The sequence below is a fragment of the Phaethon aethereus genome (genome assembly GCF_964289735.1).
Source record: "Phaethon aethereus genome assembly, chromosome: 2".
Taxonomy (NCBI): domain Eukaryota; kingdom Metazoa; phylum Chordata; class Aves; order Phaethontiformes; family Phaethontidae; genus Phaethon; species Phaethon aethereus.
Genome location: NC_138582.1, coordinates 18,422,888 through 18,450,305, shown reverse-complemented (window position 1 = coordinate 18,450,305; position 27,418 = coordinate 18,422,888). Strand labels below are relative to the sequence as shown.

The following is a 27,418-nucleotide window of genomic DNA, read 5'->3' as shown; positions in this document are numbered from 1 at the left end:
GAACTGACATTTAATGTTTTAGAACATCAAATTGTGATGGTTGCCAGCTTTAGCAGAAAATGCTAAATTAATCCACCCAGTGTTTATTCTGGTAAGATGAGACACTGTAGGTATTTAGTACAGGAAAATTTAAAGACACTTTCTTTTTTTAAAAATCAAATAGACAAAGATATCACGGTTTGTGTTGAAGCAGCTTTCACAGAAAAATTTTTTCTCTATTTTCTATCTAGTTGATATTAACTGAATCAGTTTTCCAGTGTGAGAAAAAGTTTTTTCTGTCACTTAAATATGCATATATATATATTAAAAAAAAAAAAGAATCTCTGTTTTGCTTAAGCCCATCAGAAATCATTAGCTTCCTCTAGCTATGGTTTTCCTACACAAATCTCTAAATAAAATAAGTCTACTGATCTGGGCTTATCTTTTCCTCCTCAGAGGTTGCAGACTGTTATCTCCTTTTAAGAAAGGCTGTTAGCCATGGACAAACCAACCCTATGTTACTAGTCCTGTGAAGATCAGGTCATAATAGGACCTGAGAAAAAGACTGGTCTGGAGCAAGATGCAAGTAAATCTAAAATTCAGCCTGCAACCTGATTTCTGTGCATTCAGTTCATACCTGAGACAAAATAGACCAAATATGATACCATAAAAAGTTATAAACTATATTTCCAGCTGCTTATGGGTAAGAAACATTGCTCAAGTGTCTGATCTGATATAAAAACAATGAAAGGAAAACAAGTTTTAAATCTTTAGGAGAAAAGCAGTAGAAAAAATGCATTCCTTTTGGGGAGTAGAAGGGAATTAAGCCATGAAAATACAAAGATTTTTTAGTATATTCAAAATGTAAACATAAAATTAAAAGATCTCCTTACCTAATGTCAAAATAAATTACCAACAAGTCATAACATTGTCCAAAACCTAAGTGATTAGTTTGCACAACATCCTACAAGATATTCAAGGATCATTTTCTTTACTAGATTTGAGAGATATAATGGAGTTCAAACTAAGAAATCCTTATTCTCATTTCTGTGCAGTTATTCACAAGAATATTTCCTATGCTGGGGGAAGGGGGCAGGTGGTTTTAGCTACCTGCCAGGTTAAACCATGACAGTCCTTTCTGGTGCCCAACATGGAGCACAACACAGAATCACAGAATCACAGAATCACAGAATCACTAGGTTGGAAAGGACCTTCAAGATCATCAAGTCCAACCATTAATCCAGAACCACCATGTCCCCTAAACCATGTCCTGAAGCGCCACATCCACACGTTTTTTGAACACTTCCAGGGATGGCGACTCCACCACCTCCCTGGGCAGCCTGTTCCAATGCCTGACCACCCTCTCAGTGAAGAAATTTTTCCTAATATCCAATCTAAACCTCCCCTGGCGCAACTTGAGGCCATTTCCTCTCGTCCTATCACTAGTTACTTGGGAGAAGAGACCAACACCCTCATCGCCACAACCCCCTTTCAGGTAGTTGTAGAGAGCGATAAGGTCTCCCCTCAGCCTCCTCTTCTCCAGACTAAACAACCCCAGTTCCCTCAGCCGCTCCTCATAAGACTTGTGCTCCAGACCCCTCACCAGCTTCGTTGCCCTTCTCTGGACACGCTCCAGCACCTCAACATCCTTCTTGTAGTGAGGGGCCCAAACACATTGAGATAACAACAAATCTGACCAGAGCATGTTAGAACAAATTTGTTATAAGCATACATTTTATTAGTTTGATAGTTGCTGGTCACAATGTTGATTTATTTGCTTTCCAAGTGGTAGTGCTTGTTCTCAGAGTTGTGTTATGTAACACTTTACTTGCTGTATATGTTCTCCATTGTGCTATTTATCATCTCTGCAAACTAGGTCAAGGTTATAACTGTGTTGTACATTGTAACAGTGGCTTTTGATGTGATAAAATGGCTGGTTGTGACATTAATCTGGCATTTGTACTCAACATTGCCATCACCTCTGTACTTTGGGACTCATCTCTCAGAAACTATTAATAATTTCACTTTTTACTTTTCCTCCTTACAGAGACAATTTACAGGAGAGACAACTTCCTTCACCTTCCCCTTCTCCTCCAGGCTAGTTATAATAGCTCTTGAGAATTTTGAATATCCTTGGGATGTTCAGACTGGTGTGTTCCTGTTGCTCCTATTCCTGAATGTGTTTCAGATCTTGTTTAAAGTTAAAAAATTATTTAACAATATCACGCCAGCAGCAGGCACTGTGGCTACTCCAAACGCCGTGACAGGCCCTGTGGCTACTCAAACCCCAGCAATAAACACTGCAGATGAACCAGAGAATGAACCTGTGCCAGTATCAGTCGCCTCTATACAGAAGAAGAAATAGACATGAAAATCAGCTTATTTAGTAAGGGATGATGAAGAAGGGCCATCAGGAGAACCAGAGGAGGAAGAGACAGAACTGGAGATAGCCACCCAATCCCTATCCCTGAGTGAGATATGCAAAAAGACTTGAACCATCATCCAGGCAAGTACATTGTCACCTAACTGCTCCAATGCTGGGTTAAAGGGGCCAATAGCCTGGAATTAGAGGGTAGGGAAGCCAAGCAGCTGGGGTCCTTGTCTTAGGAAGGGAGCATTGACAAGGTGATTGGAAAACTGACACAAATGCTCAGCCTCTGGAGGTGACTCCTGTCTGGCTTGAAGGAAATATATCCCTTCAAGGAATATGTTAGATGTCACCTGGGCAAGAAGACCACCATGGAGAGAGGTATCCAGTACCTGAGGGAATTAGCCATGGTGGAGGTGATTTATAATGACCAGACAACAGAGATCCAGATGAAGTCCAGTGCACAAGACCTATGTGGTGGAAGTTTGTACAGAGTGCACCATCATCGTATGCCAAGTAATTAGCAGTAATGGCCTGGAAAGATGAAGATGGACCAACGGTGGATGAATTGGCTGGTTAACTCCGGCAATACAAAGAGTCTTTCTTCCTCCCTATGGGCCTGCGTCTCAGCTATGGAGAAACTGACAGACATCATAGCTGAGAAACTGTGTCAGGAGTTCCAGCGATTCAGAGGATATGTTCTACTCTCCACCTGTACAAACCAATATCTCATCTGTTAGTATTAAGCATACTTCTGCTCAAGAGAGAGGATATACAGGGTACACACCTCGGGACACCCTGTGGTTTTATCTGTGTAAGCACAGACAGGACATGAGGAAGTGGGATGGAAAATCTGCCTCGACCCTAGAGGCATGGGTACATGAGTTGCAAGGAGAAACAATTACAAAAGGGAGTTCTTTGAGTAAAATTGCTGCTCCATTTTCCAGTGAGCAGTTTCCCCAATAGGGCAGAAAGGCTGATCTGACTTCCAGTTATAATAAAGGGACTTCTGATTTGTATTCACAAAAACTGAGTAATGGATACTATGAGCAGGACTAGAGGGGCCTTGCCTCCAGGCAGGTGGAGGAAAGGGACAATTGAGTTTAATTGGACTGTGTGGATTTAATGACCTGGCACATCAGACCCACAGGAGTGTAAAGGATTTAGTGGACACCGGTGCACACTATACCCTAATGCCATCAAGCCATATAGGGGCAGAACCCATCTGTATTTCTGGAGTGACAGGGGGATCCCAACAGTTGACTGTACTGGAGGCCGAAGTGAGTCTAACTGGGAATGAGTGGCAGAAGCACCCCATTGTGACTGGCCCGGAGGCTCCGTGCATCCTGGGCATAGACTATTTCAGGAGAGGGTATTTTAAGGACCCAAAAGGGTACCGGTGGGCTTTTGGTATAGCTGCCTTGGAGACAGAAGAAATTAAACAGCTGTCCACCTTGCCTGGCCTCTCAGAGGACCCTTCTGTTGTGGGGCTGCTGAGGGTTGAAGACCAAAAGGTGCTGATCGCTACCACAACAGTGCACCAGCGGCAATATTGCATCAGCCAAGATTCCCTGATCCCCATCCATAAGCTGATTCATTGGCTGGAAAGCCAAGGAGTGATCGGCAAGACTCGCTCACCCTTTAACAGCCCCATATGGCCAGTGCGAAAGTCTAATGGAGAGTGGAGACTGACAGTAGACTATCGTGACCTGAATGAAGTCACACCGCCACTGAGCGCTGCCGTGCCGGACATGCTGGAACTTCAATATGAACTGGAATCAAAGGCAGCCAAGTGGTACGTCACCATTGATATTGCTAACGCGTTTTTCTCGATCCCTTTGGCGGCAGAGTGCAGGCCACAGTTTGCTTTCACTTGGAGGGGTGTCCAATACACCTGGAATTGACTTCCCCAGGGGTGGAAACACAGCCCTACCATTTGCCATGGGCTGATACAAACTGCACTGGAACAGGGTGAAGCTCCAGAGAACCTGCAATACATTGATGGCATCATCGTATGGGGCAACACAGCAGAAGTTTTTGAGAAAGGGAAGAAAATAATCCAAATGCTTCTGAAATCCAGTTGTCATAAAACAAAGTAAGGTCAAGGGACCTGCACAGGAGTTCCAGTTTTTAGGAGTAAAATGGCAAGATGGACGTTGTCAGATCCCAATGGATGTGATCAACAAAATAACAGCTATGTCTCCACCAACTAGCAAAAAGGAAACACAAGCTTTCTTAGGTGTTGTGGGTTTCTGGAGAATGCATATTCCAAATTGCAGTCTGATTGTAAGCCCTCTCTATCAAGTGACCCAGAAGAAGAACGATTTTAAATGGGGCCCTGAGCAATGACAAGCCTTCGAACAAATTAAACAGGAGATAGTTCATGCTGTAGTCCTTGGGCCAGTCCGGGCAGGACAAGATGTTAAAAATGTGCTCTACACAGCAGCCAGGGAGAACAGTCCTACCTGGACTCTTTAGCAGAAAGTATGACGGGAGACTCGAGGTTGACCCTTAGAGTTTTGGAGTTGAGGATATAGAGGATCTGAGGCTCACTATACTCCAACTGAAAAAAAGCTATTGACAGGATATGAAGGAGTTCGAGTTGCCTCAGAAGTGGTTGGTACTGAAGCACAGCTTCTCCTGGCACCCCAACTACTAGTGCTGTGCTGAATGTTCAAAGGGAGGGTCGCCTCTACACATCATGCGACTGATGATACATTGAGTAAGTGGGTTGCACTGATCACACAGCGGGCTCGAGTAGGAAATCCTAGTCACCCAGGAATCTTAGAAGTGATCATGGACTGCCCAGAAGGCACAGATTTTGGAATTGTTACCGGAGGAAGAGGTGACGAGTGCTGAAGAGGTCCCAATGTATAACAGACTGCCAGAAAATGAGAAGCAATATGCCCTGTTTACTGATGGCTCCTGTCATATTGTATAAAACCATTGGAGGTGGAAAGCTGCTGTATGGAGCCCTATACGATGAGTCACAGTAGCTGCTGAAGGACAAGGTGAATCGAGTCAGTTTCCAGAGATGAAAGCCATCCTGCTGGCTTTAGATCACAGGATCACAGAATCACTAAGGTTGGAAAAGACCTTCAAGATCATCAAGTCCAATCGTTAATCTAGTGCCACCGTGTCTCCTAAACCATGTCCTGAAGCGCCACATCCACATGTTTTTTGAACAATTCCATAGATGGTGACTCCACTACCTCCCTGGGCAGCCTGTGCCAATGCTTGACCACTCTCTCAGTGAAGAAATTTTTCCTAAATATCCAATCTAAACCTCCCCTGGCGCAACTTGAGGCCATTTCCTCTCGTCCTATCACTAGTTACTTGGGAGAAGAGACCAACACCCTCGTCGCCACAACCCCCTTTCAGGTAGTTGTAGAGAGCGATAAGGTCTCCTCTCAGCCCCCTCTTCTCCAGACTGAACAACCCCAGTTCCCTCAGACGCTCCTCATAAGACTTGTGCTCCAGACCCCTCACCAGCTTTGTTGCCCTTCTTTGGACACGCTCCAGCACCTCAACATCCTTCTTGTAGTGAGGGGCCCAAAACTGAACACAGGATTCAAGGTGCGGCCTCACCAGTGCCGAGTACAGGGGCACAATCACTTCCCTACTCCTGCTGGCCACGCTCTTTCTGATACAGGCAAGGATGCTGTTGGCCTTCTTGGCCACCTGGGCACACTGCCGGCTCATATTCAGCCGCCTGTCAACCAGCACCCCCAGGTCCCTTTCTGCCAGGCTGCTCTCCAGCCACACTCTTCCCCAAGCCTGTAGCGTTGCATGGGGTTCTTGTGGCCGAAGTGCAGGACCCAGCACTTGGCCTTATTAAACCTCATACTGTTGACCTCAGCCCATCGATCCAGCCTGTCCAGATCTCTCTGCAGAGCCCTCCTACCCTCCCAGCAGATCAACACTCCCACCCAACTTGGTGTCATCTGCAAACTTACTGAGGGAGCACTCGATCCCCTCATCCAGATCATCAATAAAGATATCGAACAAGACTGGCCCCAGAACCAAGCCCTGGGGAATACCGCTTGTGACCGGCCACCAGCCAGATTTAACGTCATTCACCACAACTCTCTGGGCTCGGCCATCCAGCCAGTTCTTTCCTCAGCAAAGAGTACACTTGTATAAGCCACGAGCTGCCAGTTTCCCCAGGAGAATGCTGTGGGAGATGCTCTCAAAGGCTTTACTAAAGTCCAGAAAGACAACATCCACAGCCTTTCCTTCATCCACTAGGCGGGTCACCTGGTCCTAGAAAGAGATCAGATTGGTCAAGCAGGACCTGCCTTTCATGAACCCACGCTGGCTGGGCATGATCCCTTGGTTGTCCTGCACATGCCCTGTGAGCACTCTCAAGGCGAACCGCTCCATGATATTCCCCGGTACCGAGGTCAGGCTGGCAGGCCTGTAGTTCCCAGGATCCTCCTTCCGGCCTTTCTTGTAGATGGGCGTCACATGGGCAAGCCTCCAGTTGTCAGGGACCTCCCCTGTTAACCAGGACTGCTGATAAATGATGGAGAGTGGCTTGGCAAGCTCCTCCACCAGCTCTCTCAGTACTCTTGGGTGGATCCCATCAGGCCCCATAGACTTGTGGGTCCAGGTGGTTTAGCATGTCCTTGACTGCTTCCTCCTGGATTATGAGGAGTATATTGTGCTCTCCATCCCCATCTTCCAGCTAAGGGGGCTGAATACCCTGTGGATACCTGGACTGGCTATTAAAGACTGAGGCAAAGAAGGCATTAAGTACCTCAACCTTGTCCTTGTCCTTGGAGACAATGTTCTCCGCCATATCCAGTAAGGGATGGAGATTCTCCTTGCCTCTCTTTTTGTTGTTAATATATTTGTAGAAGCATGTTTTATTTTCCTTTACAGCTGTGGCCAGACTGAGCTCTAGCTGGGCTTTTGCCTTTCTAATTTTGTCCCTGCTTGACCTAAGGAGATCCTTGTATTCTTCGTGAGTTGCCTTCCCTTTCTTCCAGAGAGGATAGACTCTCCTTTTTCTCCTGAGTCCCAGCAAAATCTCCCTGTTCAGCCAGGCCGGTCGCCTTCCCCGCCAGCTCTTCTTACGGCACATGAGACCGCCTGCTCCTGCGCCTTTAAGATGTTCTTCCTGAAGACTGTCCAGCCTTCCTGGACCCCTTTGTTCTTCAGGACTGTCTCCCAAGGGACTCTCTCAACCAGTGACCTGAACAGGCCAAAGTCTGCCCTCCAGAAGTCCATGATAGCAGTTTTGCTGACCCCTCTCCTTACTTTTCTCACACCTGAGAATTCTATCATGTCGTGGTCACTAAACCCTAAATGGCCTCCGACCACCACATCTCTTACCAGTCCTTCTCTGTTTGTAAACAGCAGGTCAAGCAATGCACCTCCCCTGGTGGGCTCACTTACCAGCTGTGTCAGGAAGTTATCCTCCACACACTCCAGGAACCTCCCAGATTGTTTCCTCTCTGCCGTGTTATACTCCCAGCAGATGTCTGGTAGATTGAAGTCCCCCACAAGAACAAGGGCCAGCGAATGCGAGACTTCTGCCGGTCGTTTATAGAATGTCTCATCTGTTTCTTTGTCCTGGTTGGGTGGTCTGTAACAGACTCCCAGCAAGATATCTGCCTCACTGGCCTTCCCCCTCATCCTTACCCATAAGCACTCCACTTGGTCTTCACAGTCATTCATTTCTATACAGTCAAAACACTCCCTAACATACAGAGCCACCCCACGACTTCTCCTTCCTTTCCTATCCCTTCGGAAGAGCTTATAGCCATCCATTGCAGCACACCAGTCATGAGAAGCATCCCACCATGTTTCTGTGATGGCAACTACATCATAGCTGTCCCGCTGCACAATAGCTTCCAGCTCCTCCTGTTTGGTGCCCATGCTACGTGCATTGGGCAGATATTGCTGAATGAGAAAAATGGCCAACGCTCTATCTCTATACTGACTCATGGATGGTGGCAAATGCTCTGTGGGGGTGGCTACAGCAATGGAAGCAGAGCAACTGGCAGCACAGAGGCAAACCCATTTGGGCTGCTGCATCGTGAAAAGATATTGCTGCCCAGCTAGAGAATCTGGTTGTAAAAGTATGTCACATAGATGCTCACATACCCAAGAGTCGGGCCACTGAAGAACACCAAAACAACCATCAAGTGGATCAGGCTGCTAAGACTGAAATGGCTTAGGTGGATCTGGACTGACAACATACGGGTGAACTACTTATAGCTCGGTGAGCCCATGAAACCTCAAGCCAACATACACAGATGGGCTTGTGACTGAGGGGTGGACTTGACCATGGACACTATTCCACAGGTTATCCAGGAATGTGAAATGTATGCTGCAATCAAACAAGCCAAGCGGTTAAAGCCTCTGTGGTATGGAGGACGATGGTTGAAACACAAATATGGGGAGGCCTGGCAGATTGACTATATCACACTCCCACAAACCTGCCAGGGCAAAGTGCCATGTACTTGCAATGGTGGCAACAACCACTGGATGGTTGGAAATGTATTCTGTGCCCCCTGCCACTACCCGGAACACTACCCTGGGCCTTGAAAAGCAAGTCTTATGTCTACATGGTGCAAGAGAGATATGCAGCTCCTGGAATGAGTCCAGCAAAAGGACACTAAGATGATTAAGGGACTGGAGCATCTCTCATATAAGGAAAGGTCGAGAGAGATGTTCTTGCTTAGCCTAGAGAAGAGAAGGCTCAGGGAGATCTTAATGTGTATAAACTCTTTAAAGGAGGATGTAAAGAACATGGAACCAAACCTTCTCCAGTGGTGCCCAGAGACAGGACAAAAGGCAACGGGCCCAAACTGGAACATGGGAGATTCCATCTGAACATCAGGAAACAGTTTTTCACTATGACGTGACTGAGCAACACTGGTTGCCCAGAAAGGTTGTGAAGTCATCATCTCATGTGGAGAATTTCAAAGACTGTCTGGTCAACTGCCTCTAGGTGGTCCTGCTTGAGCAGGGGAGTTCAACCAGATGATCTCCAGAGGTCCGTTCCAACCTGTGAACCACCTGTAACTCTGTGAACCACACTGGCAACCAGAGACAAAACATTTTCTTACTTCTTAATTTTCTGCACTTGGCTTTATATTCAAAGTTCCTTAAAAGCAGAAAAACTTGTAAGGAAATTAATACTGTTGAATAATGTTTTTGAATGCCTCAGTGAAAAACACTTTTGGCTGAAACAAAGTTCTGTTATTTTGAAGATAACACTGTATTGCCATGTTATGAATTGGCAGAGAGGGAGGAGCAAGGCATCATTAAGATATGAAAACCTCTGCCTGGATGTAATCTCTTCAACTCATTAATATCTTAACCCTGCAACCACCTGTGATTTGCCAGTAGGTACATAACAGTTTGTGACCTTATAGTTTTACTGCTGCCATTGGTAAAATCTTATTTGGCTTTGTTATTATTCTGCTGGTTTTGGCTGGGACAGAGTTAATTTTCTTCACAGTAGCTAGTACAGGGCTATGTTTTGCATTTGTGCTGAAAACAATATTGATAATATAGAGATGTTTTCATTATTGCTGAGCAGTGCTTACACAGAGTCAAGGCCTTTCTGCTTCTCATACCACCCCACCAGCAAGTAGGCTCGGGGTGTACAAGAAGTTGGAAGGGCGCACAGCTGAGACAGCTGACCCCAACTCACCAAAGGGATATTCCATACCATATGCCGTCATTCTCAGTTTATATGCTGGGAGAAGGAGAAGAAAGGGGGAGATGTTTGGAGTGATGGTGTTCGTATTCCCAAGTAACTGTTGCATGTAATGGAGCCCTGCTTTCTTGGAGATGGCTGAACACCTGCCTGACAATGGGAAGCAGTGAATATATTGCTTGTTTTGCTTTGCTTATGCACATGGCTTTTGCTTAACCTATTAAACTGTTTTTTGTCTCAGTCCACAAGTTTTCTCACTTTTACGCTTCTGATTCTCTCCACAGTCCCACTGGGGGATTGTGAGGAGCGGCTGTATGGTGCTTAGCTGGCTGGGGTTAAACCACTAGAGTTATGTAGACATGCCCTTGCTGCATTTAAGAAAGGAAACCATTTTATCTATAACATGGTCAAAAAGATCTTCAATTCATTCTATACAACAGCTCAGTGGTGGTTTTCAAGCTATTTGAAGCACTTGTTCAAAGTGTAAGAGCTCTGTTTTAGTTTCCTCAAACAGTATGATATTAAATTCTATCCAGTGCCACATTTGGCAGAACTTTCAGAAATTCTAGAGATACACAGATTTCATCTTGCCCACTAACAGTTTTTGATTAACGAAATAAAAATATAAAGCTTCCTTGAACTAGAGTGTTTGATCTTAACTATTATTTTTGAACCATCTGTGCTCATCTGTGTGACAGAGATTGTATCATCTTTCAAGAACTCTTGATACATTTTCTATGATCTATAAATCAGATAAATTGGATTAACAGTCCTCCCTCCCCCCACAAACATATCTACTATCTTTGTCATGAATATTTTAATCACTTGATTAAGTGTCCTTTTTTTCTTCTTCCAAAGTGGAACATAAGGATGGATTCCACACAGGACTTTGTATAACTAGAGAGAGAAATGCACCAATGTAGTTAAATGGCTTCTGAAATGTAATCAGGTTTTCACTGAGTCCTCTGGATTCCTGGTTAATAAACTTATGTGTAAAGGTCTAGGCCTTCTAGGCCTCTTTGGTCAATTAATGGAGTGTGATGCAGATGGCAATACAAGACAGAAATAAGGAGGTAAAATACACTCCTGTAGCTGCAAGCACAGATGTTGATAGTCCTTTATAAAACATTCCTGAGGTGTACAGCTAATTTTTGTTTTATTACGTATAAACAAGTCCATTACACTCAGTTCAGATAAAATTATACACCTGGAAATAGAATATAGCCATTGCTGCCAGATGCCTAGCTCTTGAATTTAAAGTCAACTAGTGTCATAACTTAGCTTTATTGCTCTACTTTGACTCATCTGGTATTATCAGAACTCCTAGTACTTTTGGTTTAAAGTGTAAGTATTAAGTGTATGGGATTTTAATACAGTGTTTCAGACAATGAAATAAATTACACAGCTTTAGAACAGTCCTTAACAAAGTGCATTCATGAATTTCAGTGATTTCTCACATAGTCTAAGACCAGACTTGATATAAACAGTCTTATATGCAAAACATCTCTACTGATTATAACACAGTATTAGTGGACCCATGACATTGCTTCATACCATTGGGTAGTTGTTTCTGGGAGTTCATTTAGAGAATCATATAAAAACATGATGGCATCTACTTGCCATACAAAAAGCAAAACGCTCTCAGTGGAAACAACATATTTTAACCTTTGTCCATACCCGTGTAATATCGGCCATTTCTTAGAAACATCTGCAATACACCAAGTAAAGCAGCTGGACTGCAGAGATAAATTATATTAGTGAAAAATGTCATGGCCTACATATGCTTTTGGTTCTCTTTTTAAAGCAAAGCCAGAATTTTAACCTTACCTTATTAGTATTGATTGCTGTGATGACCCATACACATTGAGCATTGCTGTCATACTGGAATGGAAAATTGGGTGATGTGAAAGTGCCTCCAGGTCCCTGAAGATTGGATCCACAAGTCTTGACTACAAAAAGAAAGTTTACTTTTTAATTCTCATACAAAATACATGAAGCAGATTCATAAAACAAGCTCTAGCATTTGTTAGTCAAGATGTGAAAGATTAAAATACTATTGACCAAAATCAGAGCCACCTTATATAAGTTAATAGAATGTTTAGTTATTCTGACAAAGTAAAATAGACTTTCTTTTGTGTCCAAGCTTATAATCTTTAAAAAAAAAAAAAGATATTTGGAGTAGAAAGTGTAACTACAGTAAGAGAAACAGCTCTATATTTAAAAGAACAACTCAAGAAGTAACTTATGACATTATCTTCATGAATGTCTTAAAAGACAAGAGTTTGTATAGTAGAACACAAAAATCATTTTTATCACTGTGCATATTTTTGAGCATATGTATTGGTGTATGGCATGTCAGCATTTTTTCTGCTGTAACCAGTGTCCAACCTATGGAACCAACAGCTGAAGCACTGAAAACTTGAAAAGAAACTTGTAAAAGTTAGACTTACACAAAATAATGCTATCTCTTTCAAAAAACTACAAAGGATATTTATTTACAAATCAAAGTCTGCATGGTTATTTAGAGTAGCATATCTTAAATATACCTTTATTTTACCCTTATTTACTACAAGTTGCATCTCACATCACAGGTAACATAAAGGACATAAACTGTGTCCTTTCAGCTTGAGAATGACATTTTTAAGGCACAAAATTCATAGTCTGGTGAAGTCAATAAAAGTTTTATTGTTGGTTCTTTGATATTCAGATCTTTGGTGAATGCACTATTGATTAACTTTTCCTGTATGAAGCTGTAGAACCGACAACAAACCTCAGCTAAACATGAGCTTATCCTATTTCTCCAGTGATTATTATGACACCACAAATAAACTGCAAAAGCTAAAAAATTATTGCTTCCTCTGTATTCTGATAGACCACCTTGCTTAATTGAATAACAAAATTCAAAATTTATGTGAAATTACCATACAGTTGTATTGCATTTTCACAAAGTGTGTTTATTTGATCAATGCTGAACACAGGAGGATTCAGCTGCTGCTGAATGATGACTCTTTCCTTCCCTCCCATTAACCTCTAGAAAGAATGTCACTATTTCCACCCAACTTGCACCATTTTTATCCCTCTGAGAAGCAATACTCTGGTGAAGGGTCTGTTCAAAAAGCCTGAAAATAACGAGAGATGAGGGACATGAGAGAAGGGCTCCACATTTATGACCAGTAACTGAAGCCATAGAGGTCATGAGCGAGACTAATGACGAGCACAGCTTTTAGGGTATGTTTTTAGTAAGAAACTGTATGACTCTTGCAGCTCATGTCTGTGTGTGGGAAGAAAGTCAGGAGGGCGAAACCAGTGAGTGTTCTAGAAACAATCTGCTGCTCCATCTGGACATGTGAGTCCATCCTTTGGGGCACAGTTGGGACATAAAACACATCTCCTTTGTGTGTATGCTGTGGTAGAGTCATGAATTGTGGTTGCTGCTTTTTCTCAGGGCAGACTCATAGTGGAGGTCTCAAACGAAATCCATGTCATTCTATAGTGGAGTAGTCCTTATAAAAGCTAAGCCTTTGATTCTTAATTTCTATTATTCATACTACTTTGAAATATTCATAACAGACTTTTGCTTTCAGTACCATAGTCTGAAATCCAGAAGAAATTAAAAAAAAAAACCAACACAAATTAAACCAATCACTTGATTTTGTAAAGTAAGGTTAAGGAGTAAAAAGAAGTGATTAAAATATGAATCTTCATTCCTTTAAAAATGCAAATATAAGAAGCTGAAAAGATGAAGCTATTATTAGCTATACATATCTACAGTTTAGAGAGGCTTCTGATAAGTAACATAAAATACTGAAGCGCTATGGGTTAATACTGAATTTCTTTGGAGCTAAAGGGAGAAAAATGTACACATTTAGGGTTTTAATAGCTATATATTATTAATCTGACTGTATTTGTCAAGTGACTGATGAACAAAACACATCTGTGTTTTTTGGTGAATATCAGAATACTTTCTGTTCAGCAATAACAGTAGTGAAAGCAGTGTTATTCTATAGTATGAGAATATAATATTTTAATATGCCTAATATTTTATATTCAAGCTTATAATTCAGAGTTTTCCAACAAAACACAATAAAAAAAAAATTATGTGATTTCTTTACCCAGTAATTTATATCTGATTCTGCACCTACTACAATACCTCAATTTTTGCTTTTATCCCACTACCTCTTTTCTTTATCTCAATAAGTATCACAGGTTATCTGCCCCTGCCTCTGATTTTGTCTGAATCGCATGAAGATTTCCTCTCAGTCACTGCAGCCTTTAAAGTGCTAAAGGGTACAGGTACTGTAGTATATACTTATAAAACCAAGATGAATTTTTGTTTATCTTTTATTTATTATTAGAAAAATGTCTTAGAGACGTAACAAGTGGTCTGCATAAACTTTTTGCCTTATTTATTGAAAATTATAAATACTTCCTATATCTTTTAAGACATTCCTTGGCAACCCTTCTGAATTCAAGTAGTTGCGCACAAGACAGTTCACTAAGTGTGTACTGCCTCTCATGGGTCTGTGCTGATTCTTAAAACACTGCAAAGAGTAAGCAAAGTAGATTAAAAAAATAAATGGTTTCTACTGGATTTTGAAAGTACTGCCTCAGAAAATGGATTTACACAGCTCTTCACACAGGTAAGTATAGTTAACATGAGAAGAGTTTATAGGTAAGCTGAAAGTCGTAAAATTGTAAAAAAAACCAACAACAAAACAGTCAGTTAACATGACATAACAACTTTTCCTGGACTTCTTGAATCTGTCACTACTTATTTCAAGAACCCTGCTGTACAATCCTGATATTGGTTAGCTGTCATCTGCATGGGTGACTGGCTACCTGTTTCCAAAATACAACAAAGAACAGACGTTCCACAGGCATTCATATCCATTCAGATTCATTCACCATGAATAGATCCTTCTGACTTAAGAAGTGTCTTTGAATATAGACATATTGGATACCCAAGTCTGTCAAAATTAATTGGTTACTGCTTCAAGCCAAAATTGTTGTAATACAAGCTGGGCTCAAATTATTAGCTGAAATCTGAGCTGCTGCATTTTGAAGAAATTGAAATATTATAAGGGTGATTATTAGGAAATTAATCATTATTATCATTAAGAAACAAACCAGTTTCTTCCCAGCTTATTCAGATGTCTTTGGAGGTTTCTGTCCTGGTTTTAGTTGATTATTATTCAGCAAGAATTTGCATCTTTTTTTGGAACTGATCTAAAGACATATCTTAGATTATTATTCCTGTGCAGATAATTAATGTGTTTGAAGATTAGTTCTGATTGTGCTTCTGAATATTTTATACAGTATTTGGAAATACATAAGCATAGAGACACAAATGTCTATTACCTTCAAAACCAAGCATTAAATTTATACTAACAACTTATGGTCACAGATCCATATTGAATCCACTCAATAACTTTACTTATTCAGTGACAGTAGTAACAGTTCGGTTAAATACAAACATGACTGACAATATTTGACCCTTAATATTTTTCATAAAATAAGGATTTTACTACACCTCTCTAGAAGCAAATTACAACACACCGATAAGCATGATATACCATTTAGAGTTGTTAAGGTTTTTATATTTCTAAGACTCTACCTTTAGTTGAAGAGAAAAATCTACACTTTCTTGCAGTACCATATCTGATTTCAGACACATTGTAAACACGGAAAAAAGATCATTAATTCATTTTACATGGAACAGACAAAAATAACTCATAAGAACTCACTGTCCTCTAAGCATGGAATCAGTTCTTGGTGAGAGACAGAAATCAGTAAATTGGTGGAAAGTTTTTGCTATTCCAATACTCCAATCTGCTGTTCAGAAATTATTATGAGTTTTGCTATTAACTTCAGAGATTCATATAAATTTTTTATTTCAGATTCATATGAAGAAAGAAAAAATCATTATCAGTATGGCAAATAATTTAACTAAGCAAAGATGATACATATAGAGATTGAATTATGAAGCTTGCACAAAAATGTGTAGGATATCAACTCTGTAGTTGCAACTGGTCAGTATCAGAAAACTAATATGATCAAAGGTAGGAAGGAAGAAATATTCCTTATGGAGTATGATTTATTTTCTGACCTATATAATATATTTTGAATACCTGAAATTTAACCTTTCTGTATATATTTAATTTATTTAAACTAAATAGAGAACCATGGTAGTTAATGGAGATTTACAGATCCACAGGAGAAAAAAATCTTATGTATCAGTTTAAGAACAAGTATAATTTTTTAAATTTAAAAGTCTCTGTTGTCACTAAAGTTTTTTCCTTTGTAAAAAATATATCCTTGCCTCACACACTTAAAATGTCTAACTTGCTGAGGTGTCTACTTCTCTATTTCCCTTATAATTACAAAAGACTTTCTGCAAGATAGAAACTTATCCTACCAATGCATATGTGTGCTTTCTAACTGCCAGAGAAAATGTGAAAATGACAAAGTTAATGCAAGCCTACATTGAGAAATCATGAATGACAATGGTGCATATGGAAGTATGTCATACAAACTCTAAAGGAGAATAAAATTCAGCAAAAAAAAAAAATACCTATGGTTACATATAATGTCAATAGAGAAAAAACCTTAAAGAAGGTAATTTTCTTCTTGCAGAGTCCTAAATACTGAAGGTAGCACAACTAACACTCGAATAAAGTGTTTTATACATATATATAAACTTCCATCAAAAAAATGTACCACCAAAACTGTGAAAGCATAAGAAGTAATACATTATCCTGGGAGCAAAGATAAACAAGGGAAAACCTGGGGGAAGCTGATTAAATATATACATTATATTAAGAAAATACAATCACTGTCTATGAGTGTGTGCAAAAGGCACAATTCTATGTGTAAAACAAGAAAGTTCAGCTTGTTAGAGTTCCATGGAAAATTTTCTAAATTAAAAGATAAAGTCAGAATTTAATTGGATTTTCAGAAAGCTACTAGCAAGGCCACTCACTCAAAAGAGTCTAAATAAGAAAAAGTGAAAATCAGTTAAGCAACTAGTAAAAGATAGAAAAATGAACTTGCTTAGTAAAAAAATATTTTTAGCGGAATTGATATAAAGGCATTTTCATCACAGTTCTTCTATACAGAATATAAAAAAAATCATAGATATATGTGTATATATATGCATAGACATAGAGAAAGAATTTGTATATTAATTCCAGAAAAGTGCAAATTTAGCATACCATATAATACACTAAAATCTTACCAGATACCAAGTAGTCAAAACTTTTTCTATATTTCCTTAAAGTTTCAAATAAGGAAAAAAGAAGTGATCTTAAAATTATTTTTTTTTCTTTTTCTTTTTTTTTTTAATTGAATCACTTGATGTACTAAACTATTCTGGTCACTAATATTTACAAAATCTAGCCTTTAAAAATTAAAAAAAACCCCGATCTATTCTTAGTAACACCTCCCTGTAAATATGTGTTCATTGTGAAAATAATTAGCAGAAAATAGTAAAATTTTTATAAAAGCTTTTGTACATTGTGAAAACAAGATGCTCACTATTAGTAAAGTAATGAGTATATTTTGGCTATATCTCATTTCAAAAAAGTAAAAGGAGGTATTTTAGAAATTTAGTCTTACCTATTTTGAGTTGCAGAAAAAAAGTTCTTTTAAGAAATAATCTGTTTACATCTGACAGCTGCTGCTATTCAGGTAACGTCTCAGTAAATTTTGTCATTGTTGTTGCTCACACTGTATAACAATGATGCATTTCAGAATAATGAAAAGAATCCAGTATAGAATTCAATGAATTAGATCTAAGTAGGGTGTAAAGAGCATACAAAACAGTAAATAAATCCCAATACTGCGCAAAAAAATCTCACTGAAATTTTCCATATTATGAAGGTTTTTCATTTTTTACATTTGCTTAGGTGGAGCTGGGCAGCACCACGAAGGGCTGTTGGTGCCCGCAGAGTCCCGAGGAAATCTCTTAGCTAACAGTTGTATGACACTATGTTTCAGCAAAAGTTATCTATGTGTCAGTGTCTGCCCATTTCTTTTAATAATCCAGGTCAGGAAAATGAACAAAGCTATTTGTCTTTTTTTTTTTTTTCTTTTTCTTATTCTTCCCACTATGCTTCAGTGTACAGCAACCTGAAGCTAAATAAGGCTGATGATCCTGCTCAGAATAACATCGCTTCTGATGACAGACACTTTCTAGAGATCCATTTCAAGATAGACACAGCTTTCTTAGAAAGACATTTTTGCGGCTTTGAAGGAAATGTTCAAAATGTGAACTAAACGCTAAAAGTGGTCTCTAAAGTGGGGTGTGTGCACCCCAGGGGCTATGCAAGATAACCCACTGTGGTGCAGGAAAAAATATTAGAATTTCCATAGTACCTGTATATAACTTATAAATAAATAAACATATTTTGGGGAGGTGTGCTCAGAAATTTTTTACTGATATGGATGCTTGATCAAAAAATTTTGGAGACCACTGCAATAAACATATGACAATAAAGTTCTGTTCCATTATAATGAATGTATAAAAAAGATGTCATGAACATAGATATTTTTAATGTAGTATTTAACAAAGCATGGAAAATTTTAATAAAATGTTACACCTGAAGTCTAATAAAGTCTAATTGTAGAAATTTAACTGTTAAGGTTTTTAAAATATTGTTAAATATTTTGTTAGCAATTCTTTACTGGCAATGCTTTATGTAAGAAGCAGAGCTAACAGCACCTCCTGTGATTACAATTAGACAAAGCCACTATAAACTTGGTTCAAAGCCTGACTAATCATCATTAAGAAAATGGTGAGTTACAATCAGACCAATAAAATTTTCAGATACCAAAAGTGCAAGCTGAGTGACAAATTCACTGCTAAGGTGACTGTGAGTTCGCTAGTAGCCATATATTTCTCAGAAATACTAAAAATTTTGGTTTTACTATATATTTTCCAATGATATCATGACTGAAATGATAGCATCTCTGTAGAAATCTCATATAAAAACATTTTAAAATTTGGAAACTGCAAATCCCCTGACAGAATCAATTCAGTATTTGGGTTCAGAGCACGTTGAACACACTACAAACACTTTCATTTAAAGTCTGGTCAGAGTGGGAAAACGAGCTGATTTTGTTCACATTCTGTCTTTAAAGTTTATCCCATAAGAAAAAAAATTACAAGGACTTTACCCCTAAAAACTCTGCTATAGATAGTACTTAATAGAAAAAGAAAACTGAAAAATATCAAGTTTTTTATTAGTAGAATAAGAAAGAAAAGGAAGATTCTTTTGACAGAATATTATTTTTCTAGGGTATTTTTTTTTAGGAGCAAGTCTGAATTAATTCCATCAGTAATTCCCGTATTTCTCTTGAGATTTCTGGGCATCTGTTTTGGTCTATAGGACGCATAAGAACACTGCAGCAAGGCCTGTTCATTTAGTTCCTCCAAATTGTAACTCTTCCTGCAGTGTGCCCTCCCTACAACAGGCTGTGCTGCTCCGAAAAGGAAAGGGATGATTAGCTGCGAAGGCACAATGGACTCTTCAGAAGACAAATCTACAATTTGTGGAGATACTGAGTAATTTGTAGTCATTGCCCACAGACAGAAAATAAGCAGTACAATCAATACTGTCTTGGCACTTCATCAGACTTGGAGGGAAATGGTAAAGCCTTGGTGTTATTACTGGGGAAAAAAAAAAAGAAAATCTCTTATATTTTCTGCAGATCTTTACTGAGGATGGAAGATGCTATAGCAGTCTTCTCTATGTTAACCACCATCTGGGGATGGTAAGAGGATCAGCTAATATCAGCTAAACCTTTTAGTTTCTTTGTAATTCTTCTGCCAGATAACCAGTCTTACAGTACTGTAATCAAAACAATACATGGGTCCGTAATGGAATTTTTTCCCCTTTAGAAAATCTTTAAAAAGATTTTTCTTCTTCTCACTACATGTCAAATTTTAAAAAGTTAGAAAAAATTTCTTCACAAATAACCTAAAACACACAAAAAAAATGAAATTATTCTACATCTGTAATTCTACTTCAGAAGAATTTCAACATGCAAGGCCAGGACTCCACATTTAGTCAAAGACTTAAGATCTCATTGGAATTATAGAAACACAGTGTGATAGCTCACATGACTGGAGTACTGCAATGGATGCTTACAAGCTGTTCAGGAAATGCAGAAAGGGTGGAAGAGGGGTGGTGGACCTTTATGTAGAAGAGAGGGTTGAATGCATGGCATTTATCAATGACAAGAAAACAGTTATCTTGAGACCCTTTGTTTCAAAATCAGTGTAACCTCCATCAGAGGACATCTCATGGTAGGTGTCTGCTACAGACCACCTGATCAGGACCAAGCTTTCCCCAAATAATTTACAGAAGCCTTGGATCTGCAGGCTGTAGTGCTCCTAGGGGACTTCAACTACCCTGATATTCACTAGGAAAGCAACACTATGACGTAAAAACAACCTGGGAGAATTCTGTAGTGAATTTTGGACAACCTCCTGACACAGAATGTGCTACAGGAGTTCTACCTTTTTAGACCTACTGTTCAAAAATAAAGATTTGTTTGGATTCATGACCCTCAGTGTTGTCCTTTGCTGCAACAACCATAGCATCATAGAGTTTAAGATCCTGAAGAGCATGAGAAAGACAAGCAGCAGAATAAAGACCAGACTTCAGAAGTGCAGTCCAGCTGGACCAACCTGGTTGCTTCCTATGATGAAAAAAAACATTCAGTGGATAACAAGACAGCTACAGACATAATTTACCTTGAATTTAGGAAGATATTTGACAATGTCCTTCAACACCTTCTTCACAAACTAATAAAGCATGTTTGGGACAGACAGACCACAAGATGTTTGAAAAACTTGGTATACTGCAGAGTTCAAAGGATGGTGATTAAAGGCTCAAAGTCAAACTGGCAGACAGTTATGAGTGGAGTTCCTCTTGGGTCAATAGCGGGTCTGATAGTATTCAATATGTTTCAAACTGATTTAAATGGTGGGATTGGATGTACATTCACCAAGTTTGCAGAAGGAGGAGAGATAGTTGTACTGGAAGAAAGAGCCACTATAGAGAGACCTCAGTGGACTGGAAGACCAGACCAACAGGAATGACATGAGTTTTAGCAAGAATAAATGTGAAGTCCTACACATGGGATAAAATAAGCCCCAGAGGCAGTGCAGATGAGGGTTGACTGTCTGGGGAGCAGTCCTGCTGAAAGGCACCTAGAGACCTTTGAGGACTGGAAGCTGAACAAAACCAAGCAATGTGCCTTGGCAGCAAAGCAGACAAACTGTCCTGGGCTGTATCAGTAAGAATAGAGACAGCAGATGAACGGGTGTAATTATTCAGCCCTACTCGGTACTTTTAGGCCACATATGGAATACTGATCATTTATGCTTCCTCCAGGTTAGAGAGAGACTTTGATAAATTGGAAAGGTCCCAGTGGAAGACCACCAAAAAGACTGGAGAACTTAACAGATGAAGAAAGATTAAAGGAACTGGGTTTGTTCAACCTAGAAATCAGAACCCTCAAGGAGGAATCTAATTACAGTCTTTTGCTATCTAAAAGGTAGTTATAGAAAACATAGAGACAATGTCTTCAGATGGGTGCATGGAGACAGAATAAATGGTAAGAGGGAAAAGTTTCTTCAAGAGAGATTCCATCCAGATATAAGGAAAAAAGTCTCCCTCATAGAAACCATTAAACATTGGAATAGGTTGCTGAGAGAAGTGGTAGAATCTCCCTCACTGGAAGTAGTGAAGACTTGGCTTGAGACAGCCACGGATTACATAATTTAAGGCTCTGCTTGCAACAGGAGGACAAAGGATTTCTTGATGTTCTTTCCAGCGTAGACTTCTCTGATTCTTGATCAATATCTCAGTGTCAAAAGGAAAGCATAACTGAATGGGGTTTCACAGAGGTTTGTCCCGGGTCAAGTTCATTCAGTATTTTCATTAACACCTTGGACACCACAATGAAATGTGTACATGTTAAATCTGCATTTAACAAAGAGCTAGAAAGAACTGTGAATATATTAGCAAACATAATTGGAATTAAACATGAGAAATTGAAGAACTGACATTAAAATCAGATGCAATTCAGTAGAGACAAGTATAGGACAAACCACAAAAGCAGGAATAATAAATTCACAAATACAGAATAAGGAGCAAGTCATTCAGCAGTGTCTTCAGGGTATACAGTAGCTCAGAAACATAACCTGAGTAAAAAATATCCTACTGTTCTGAAAAGACAATGAAACTGGAAGATATGCACATAGTTACAGGTAGAAAAATGTGTGAAAAGGAGAGAAAAAATTCCTCCTCTCCACTGAGCACTGAGAAAACCCCTTCTAAAATACTAAGTCCATTTTTAGAAACTGTATTTTAAGAAAGACATGAACCCATTGGGAAAATGATGAAAAATGCTGGTAGTCCCATGCAGAAGTACTGACTGAAGTGCTGTAGATTAATTTAAGGAAGAGCAGGTATTCCGGAAGTATACAAATAAGCCATTGAAAAGATAAAATAAATAACTTGCTCTTTATATAGAAACACCTATTAAAATAAGTTGTTTAAATACAGCAACAAGGGTTCACGTTTGAATTAGAAAAATTCTTCTACTTGCAAGGCTAATGAAGGACTATAGTGATTGACCAGGATCTAAAAGCACCTTCCCTGGAAATAAAGAATGTTAGACAAACCTATTCTGGGAGTAAAAACAGCTGGAGCAAGGCAATAGTGCTGACCTGTTAGGACTACTTTCATCCCTATTTATCTATGATGCATTATTTTTATATATATGTGTGTGTATATATATGCACACATATATTGTTAGTCAGCATCACATTTAAGAAGTCCAGATACACATTTACATTTCAGAGAGAAGTGAGATAAAGGTGGATTTTTCCAAAATGTACTATAGGTAATTAAAGGTATTTATAAAGGCAGGATCTAGAATTCATAATATACATTCTGTTTGCATATGTACGTTCTATCAAAATTGGAGACATATGGATTTGGTGGGTGGACTGTTTGATGGATGAGGAATTGGTTGGATGGTTGTCTCCAGAGGATAGTGGTCAGTGGCTCAATGTCCAGAGGTAGATGGGTGACAAGTGGTGTCCCTCAGGGGTCTGTACTGGGACCATCTTTAATTCCCCATACTGGGAACATCTTTAATACCTTCATCAATGACATAGACATTGGGATCAAGGGTACCCTCAACAAGTTTACAGATGACACCAAGCTGAGTGGTGCGGTTGACACACCCGAGGGACAGGATGCCATCCAAAGGGACGTGGACAAGCTCAAGGAATGGGCCCATGTGAACTTCATAAGGTTCAACAAGGTCAAGTGCAGGGTCATGCACCTGAGTCGGGGCAATCCCCGGTATCAGTACAGGCTGGGGGATGAAGGGATTGAGAGCAACCCTGCCAAGAAGGACCTGGGGGTTCTGCCTGATGAAAAGCTGGACATGAGCTGGCATTGGGCAACCATATCCTGTGCTGCATCCAGAGAACATGGCCAGCAGGTTGAGTGAGGTGATTCTGCCACTCTACTCCGCTCTGGTAAGACCCCACCTGGAGTCCTCAGCACACGAAAGACATCGACCTGTTGGAGCAAGTCCAGAGGAGGCCCACAGAAATTATCAGAGGCATGGAACACCTCTCCTATGAGGACAGGCTGAGAGAGTTGGGGCTGTTCAGGATGGAGAAGAGAAGGCTCTGGGGAAACCTTCTTGCAACCTTCCAGTACTTAAAAGGGGTTTATAAGAAAGATAGGGACAAACTTTTGAACAGGGCTTGTTGCAATAGGACAAGGAGTAATGGTTTTAAACTAAGAGACAGTAGATTTAGAGTAGATATATGGAAGAAATTTTTTACAATAAGGGTAGTGAAACAGTGGACCAGGTTGCCCAGGGAGGTGGTAGATTGACCTATGCCTGGAAACATTCAAGGTCAGGTTGGATGAGGCCCTGAGCAACCTGATCCAGTTGAAGATGTCCCTACTCACTGCAGGGGGGTTGGACTAGATGACCTTTAAAGGTCCCTTCCATCCCAAACTAGTCTATTGTTCTATGTTAATCAAACTGATGTTTACAACCTATCAAATGAAAGATGCTGAATCCATTGTTGTTTGAAAAATCACTTTAGTCATTGAAATGTACTAACCAAAATAACGATAGGAAGCACCAAAACTGTGTTCTAAATTTGTCAGAACCCAATTCAAATAGTTCTTTTTTATTTGTTCTTTTTCTTACTAATTATCTAAATTACTTTGTATTTGCCTGCTAATTAGATGATCATGATTTAAACCATAAATCTTGTCTTTTCTTTAGTTTTTTCAGATACAAAGAATTATTTCACATACACTTTTTCTTTCTCCAGATTAGATGAGCTTTACAAAATATCGTACTTGTTGCAGAACCTGTTGCTGGCTTGCCAGAAGACATATGAAAGGCAGCATTCATAAATGTTTCACAGGGTCTGAGAAACAAGCAAGCAGAAAACAGGAGTGGCATGCATGGAAATAAAAAGGCTAATCGACCAACTGTGAATAGATCTATCTGTTTCAGTTCCTGAAATGGAAGTGAGAGGAAGAGATTTATCAACTGGCAAATAGTTTAATAAAATTGGTTTCATAATAATGGCATTGCCCTATAGGGGAACACTGAATCCCATGGCAGATAAATAAGTAGGGTCTCAGTCCTGAAGCGTTTGAACTTTCTTTCCTGAATGAAGTCACAGAGAAGTAGATATAATCAGTCATGTTATAACAGCCACCTGTACTAAGCATTTCTTGGGATACAAAATAACTTGCAACTGCAGAAATTTTCATCTTTCATATAATAGACTTCAATTGTAACTCAGTGTATAGCAAATGCCTGGGCAAAGATTCCCATGTAATTTTTTGAACTTTTCTTTCTCAGGAAGGATGGGAAGGCAATGTTTATTCTGCTGTCCTGTAACAATGGTATGCTGCAAAATTTAAATGAAGCCTATTAAATTGGCATTTTAGTTTTGCATGATGCCTTGATTTTCAAAAAATCCAGCTAAAAAAACAAGTGACTGAGAAGATGAGTGCACTTTAAAATTTCAATAAAATGCAAAAAGTGACCAGTTAGTATTCAGCTGCTGGTTATGTTAAATTATCTGCGTGCCTACAACATAAGACCATACTTTCCTCATAGCTCCAAATTCTATTTTTTTTTCAATATACCTTATTCTTAAATCACAATGGGGCAAATGCTTTGATTATCTGACCTATTTCTTTACCAGGTACATCTACCCAAGAAACTTTGATTTTGCTAGGGTGATGGGAGACATAGATTATAAAATATATTTAAAAACTGAAAAAAAGGATTGAAAAGAAAGGATTTTTAGGGGGGTAAATTACAAGATAATCCCACTGCAATTAAATCTAGTCAGGATATCTGATACAACTTTACAATTTTCGCATAGTCTCTTCTAGAAGTCAAAAGGTTCAGAAGTCAGCCAAATGTCCAGAGTAACATCTTCCTGGAAACTAGTCTTAAGGTCTAAAAGATGTTGATAATAAAAGATTTGCTTCTGTTTTGGAAGTGATGTATCAGTTTCCCTTCTCAAAATCCTATTATATTTCTCTTGTAGAAATGTTTCAGACCTATTCTAGATTCTTTTTCATGAATGTGATCTTATGCCAGTTCCAGTTGGTATTATATGAAAACTCCTAAAGACAATTAACCTTTTATTTTTGGCAGGCAGGCACACTCAGCCACTCATATGCCCTATGAGAGCAAGTCCTGAGGATTTATGATGTCAAATCAAATGCATCTAACAGAATTGGAAAGTTCCTGTTTAGAACTCTGCCCAATTGCAGTATATTAATGTAACTAATTATTGATATTCACATGTTATTTCTGAAAAGATGTATCATTACTGTGGGATTTTTGGTTTCTGCATGATATAATTTATATAAGTAAATGAAAACAATTGTAAACTGTACTGTTCAAATAGGAAACACCACATGATATAAAGCAGCACTTCAAGTGACATTTTAAAGAATAACAGGTGAAGTATCTAATATACCACCTGTGCCCTTGTTATCTGCAAAGCAGTTCATAAGAAAATATTAATTTCTTGCATAAAATAACATTTATACATGATTGCCTAATTTGTTTACCCAGATTGTTGGTATACAAACATGCAAGTTCAACAAGCAGATGCACACGTATTTTTTCAGTTACTTTCTTCATGTTACTACGTAATATTTATGCTACTTATGCAAAATTCTTTCAAAATGTTTATTGTATGCTGTGTGTACATCAAACTTAGAGAAGACACAATTACTAGTCTAGAAGAAATGTTCATATCGCAGCTTTAGTATATGTAAGAGTCTAATTGAAACATCTTGCTAATCAAAAGAACCAAAATTACAGCACACCAAAGGTATTTAAATCAGTAATTTTAATGCAACTAATGACACTCTAAAACATTTGTATTTGACAAACTATAATATCTATACCATCTGGCTTTTCATCATATAGCATTGTATCAATTTTTAATGACTTTCTTAATATTGGTCCTCAGCTTTTTAAGGTGGAATTAGCTAGTTGTGTGAAGTTGGTGAGTGTAAAGAAGTGAAACACTGTCCTTTTGGTTGTGAATTACATGTTCTTCCTATGAGTAACAGTGGCTTTGGATATTTAGTTAGTACACATTCTGCAGTTTCACATTTAGATAGATGTTTATCAGAACTGTTAACTTCCAGTGAATTTATTGCTTTTTTTTTCTTTCTAGTTCGGTATTAAAGCCTACTTTATCATTAGACACATGTTTATGAATATGATTTGTAAATCATTATACAATATTAGTTTTAAATATAGGCACACTGGGAAAAAAATCAAAAATGTACTGGAGAATGTTGTTGTACTTTTGTACTTAAGTACTTTGACCTGCTGCTATTCAGAATTCAGAACATATATAAAACTGGAAAGCAATATATTTAACAACCATTTGTGCTTTGAAGGCCATAGTCCCAAAAGCTACAGAGCTGCCTTTCTAAACTCGCAAGCAGCTATGTGTACATCTTAGTCTTATCACAGTACTGCTGGCAACACTTATTGTGTGTTAGGAGAGATATTTTTTAAAAAAACCTGACAGTGTGCAACTGCATTTTGGTATTGATAAATTAAATGGTAACTGCAGTATGCTATCCTTTTGAAGTGCCTTTTCAATGACAGATTATTAAATTTTATTATCAAATACATACTACGTAGAGTATAGCAAGATTAGTGGTACAGTTACCATTTATGTTACCATTTATATGAGATATGAAAGCTAAGAATCTTTAGAATATCATTTTATCATTGTTATCATACAAGAAATATATAAATGCTGTCATGTAGCCACACTTACGTGTGAT

General features: G+C 39.0%; 1 protein-coding gene across 3 annotated transcripts in view; it reads right to left on the bottom strand.

Annotated features, from left to right (window-relative positions):
* The window catches only part of CSMD3 (CUB and Sushi multiple domains 3), a gene marked incomplete at its 5' end in the record, with an annotated part of 769,714 nt that overhangs the window by 431,118 nt on the left and 311,178 nt on the right, over positions 1-27,418 (bottom strand). For all 3 annotated transcript variants that reach the window (XM_081996335.1, XM_081996336.1, XM_081996337.1), the window contains one exon: positions 11,850-11,971. In XM_081996335.1, the coding sequence (XP_081852461.1) occupies positions 11,850-11,971 (122 nt within the window). The remainder of the gene's footprint in view (positions 1-11,849; positions 11,972-27,418) is intronic.